The 3,412-nt window shown below is 58.1% G+C and overlaps 1 protein-coding gene across 1 annotated transcript in view; it reads left to right on the top strand.

Annotated features, from left to right (window-relative positions):
- Positions 1-1,266, top strand: part of GCAT (glycine C-acetyltransferase) — a gene marked incomplete at its 5' end in the record, with an annotated part of 4,760 nt that extends 3,494 nt beyond the window's left edge. The window contains 3 exons of the mRNA XM_008937325.1: positions 90-261; positions 591-712; positions 1,115-1,266. Of these exons, the coding sequence (XP_008935573.1) occupies positions 90-261; positions 591-712; positions 1,115-1,266 (446 nt within the window). The remainder of the gene's footprint in view (positions 1-89; positions 262-590; positions 713-1,114) is intronic.
- Between the last annotated feature and the right edge of the window lie 2,146 nt (positions 1,267-3,412).

Here is a 3,412-nt window from a genome sequence, read left to right as displayed (position 1 = left end):
AGCTGACGGGGTGGCTTTACTGAGGGACACCCCTCTGAACTGGTCACCCCGGGGTGCCTTGTCCATATTTCTCTGTCCTCCACCTCCAGGTGGGTACACGACTGGCCCCAAACCCCTGATCGATCTGCTCCGCCAGCGATCCCGCCCGTACCTCTTCTCCAACAGCCTGCCCCCCGCCGTGGTGGGCTGTGCCTCCAAGGCCCTGGACCTCCTCATGGAGAGCAACGCCATCGCACAGTCCATGGCCGCCAAGACCCAACGGTGAGGGGCTTGAATTGGGCTGGGAGCAAGGGGAGAGGTTCCTCAGGAATGGGGTGGTCCACGTGTGTTTGTTCACCCGCCGGTGATGGCTCTGGAGGCAGTTTGGAAGTCCTGGCTGGGGATGTTCAGGGGAGACCACAGGTTGTACCCCTGTGTGTTAGGCAGATGTGTAGACAGATGGAGACTGTAGATCTCCTACACAGGAGGTGCAGGTGGAGCAGAACCACACCCCGCCCTCCATGGCCAGGATGCCCCTGGGGAAAGCAAGGTGGTGGTCCTCAAGGACAGGGCTGACCAAGTTTTACTCATCCTCTCGTTCTCTTCACCAGGTTCAGAAGCAAGATGACAGCAGCTGGCTTCACCATCTCAGGGAAGGACCACCCCATCTGTCCTGTCATGCTCGGGGACGCTCGGCTGGCTGCAGTGATGGCTGAGGACATGCTGAGCAGAGGTGAACTAGGGAGGGAGCTCTGCAGCAGACACATACCCTGAGGGAAGGGGCAGCTGGTGGTGCTGCCCCCACCATCTCTCCTCCAGAGGATGTTCCTGCATGAAATTTTGTTTCTGTGCCCTCCAGCTGCAAACGTCCTCTTGGTTCCCCTCAGATGTTGCTGGCTTCACCTTCTTTCCTTTTTTGGTGGAAGGGTTTATGTCAACCCTCTTGTCCTGCCATTCTGGACTCTATCCCCATCATTGGCCCTGACCTTTATTTCCAACACCACTTGAAAACCCCAAAGCCTGGAAACGGTTCTTGAGAGGGGAGGGAGGACCCCAAACCCTTTCTATCACCCACCACCCCCTCAGCCTGCCTCCCTCCCATCTGACTCTGACTCTCCACGTGTTTCCTCCTCAGGGATTTATGTCATTGGGTTCAGCTACCCCGTGGTCCCCAAGGGGAAGGCCCGCATCAGGGTGCAGGTCTCGGCCGTGCACAGCGACGAGGACATCGACCGCTGCGTGGAGGCCTTCACCCAGGTGGGACGCAAACACGGAGCCCTGCCCTGAGGAACACCTCCTCCAGCACCCTGCCTGCCCGTGCCCGAGTGCCTCTGCCAGGGGAAAAGGAAGCAGGACAGGTCCTCAAAGCCTGCAGAAAGCTGTGGCTGTCGCGGCAGCCCTGGCAACCGTCTCTTGTGTCAATAAAGGTGTCCTGCAGTGGGGTGGGTAGTTGTCCAGCTCGTGTTTTCTCATCTGTGAGCTGCAGCCCAGCCCCATCCTCTCTTGCTGGGAACAGATGCTCTGCTGTGTCTTCCCTGAAGTCTCAGTGCAGGTGCTGAAGGGCTGCAGCTCCTGATGATGATTGCTGGTATGCCCAAAGTGCTTCCTCCGCCTCTCCTGCAGGTCCAGCACCATCACCCTGGCAGATCTTCCCGTTGTAGTTCTTGACCAAAGCAGGGGACTTCCCAAAGCCTTTGGCAACCCGTGCCACCAGCAGCTGGTTTGGGAAAGAGGTCACACACAGGCTGACCAAAGCTCTAGTCCTCCTTTCTCCCCTTCCAACTCTTGGGTTTGGGCAGGCAGCAGGCTGGGATCTCTGCAGTCGTTCCTCCAAGATGTGCTGGGGGAGGGATTTAGCACTCGAGGAGGAACAAGTGGGTCCTGGGCAGCTTGTAGGATTGCTTTGTTTCCATCGTTTTTGCTCCAGATGAGCAGTCAGGTGTGTCCTGCCATCTGCCCACGTGCTGAACCACGTACCAGCTGCCTGCAGCCAGGGAGAGACCCCAGCTGAAACGGGAGAGGGCTGTGCTTGGGTACTGGAGCACAGCAAAGACCTGCTCCAAAAATGCTACCTGCTGTTTAGGCCGTCAGGGAGTGAGTTACAGGGTGATGACGTGTCTGATCTGCACCAGAAGAACACAGAAGAAGGGGAGAGACGTTTTCTGTAGGGCTGCCACTGGACCTTGTTAGAGTAATTAACAATTTGGTGTCATCGTGTGCCAATTTGGTTTAATTTCCCATCTCCACAGCGCCCTGAGCTCTTACTGCTGATAGCTCTGCCTGCTGATAAAGTGTGATGATGGAGCTCCCTGTGTGTGGAGCCAGGTCCCCAACCTGCTGCAACCTCCCCCCCTTTTCCACAGGCAGTATTTGGGGAGTGGGGAATGTAAGAGGGAGAAGGCAGCAGAGTGCCCGGGCCCCTCTTGAGACTGGGAAGAGCTGAAGCTTCAGCCAGGTGGGCTCTGGTACAGGGGGTTTGAGTCCCTAAACCCAATCCCTGCTGTTCTGAGCCCAGTGCCCGTGTACCCCCTTGCTCCCCTGGACTTGCATACCTGTACCGTGCTTCCCCCTCCCTCCCTCCTGCTGCTCCTCAATCCAGGCCTTCCCCTCGCCCCTGGGCTTCTGCAGGTAGCCCTGCCCGTGTCTCTCCTCTGCCAGCCCAAGGGGTTTAACCCTGCTCCAGCTGCCCAGCCCTGCCTCAGTGGGAGCACAGCCACACAGATCTCTCACTGCTCAGATGCAAGGAAGAGCAGCAGCAGCCGCGACGCACACGCTTGTTCTCACACACACACATGGGCTTCCTCCTCCTCCTCCTCTCCCCTCTGTCTCTCCCAGGCCCCTCAGCAGCAGACCCATGCATTCCAGCTGCCTCTTCACCTTCTTCAGGGCCAAGCTCTGCAGCAGACTGTGGTTTGCAGAGGGGGTAGTGGAGCCTGGGGAAGGGAAATTAATAATGCAGCACCCATCAGCTGCAGGCACCATGTTAATATTGCGTTTCCATGTTAATATTGCGTTCCCAGGCCAAGCCTACACCTCTGTATTTCTTGCAGGGCTTCAGGTCTGATCTGCAGCTTTTTGCAGCTTTTGGGCCAGCAAGCAGAGGATGTTTTGCTGGGTGGAATGTTGAGGCCCATGCCACTTTTTGAAGGTCCTGTTCCCAGCCAAGGCTCACCCACCCACCCTGTACACTGCTCTGCCAGGTTTCCTCCTGGGTCTCGAGCTGTCACCCCCTGCTCCACACAGGGTAGGTGTGGGATCCCTCCACCTCACCGATCCCACCTCAAAGTAGGGGACTGTCCTGCCCCACACTGTTTCCACGCACGCTCACCCCCCCGGCCACTTTCAGCCCTGGGTGCCACCCACCCCCTACTTCTCCCACCCTCCTTAGGCTGCTTAGCTGCAGTCCCAAACCTGCCCCAGCTCCCTGCTGAGA

Source organism: Merops nubicus, unplaced genomic scaffold (genome assembly GCF_000691845.1).
Source record: "Merops nubicus isolate BGI_N331 unplaced genomic scaffold, ASM69184v1 scaffold15610, whole genome shotgun sequence".
NCBI classification, from domain to species: domain Eukaryota; kingdom Metazoa; phylum Chordata; class Aves; order Coraciiformes; family Meropidae; genus Merops; species Merops nubicus.
The sequence above is the reverse complement of the archived record's forward strand: the minus strand, read 5'-3'. Positions and strand labels throughout refer to the sequence as shown.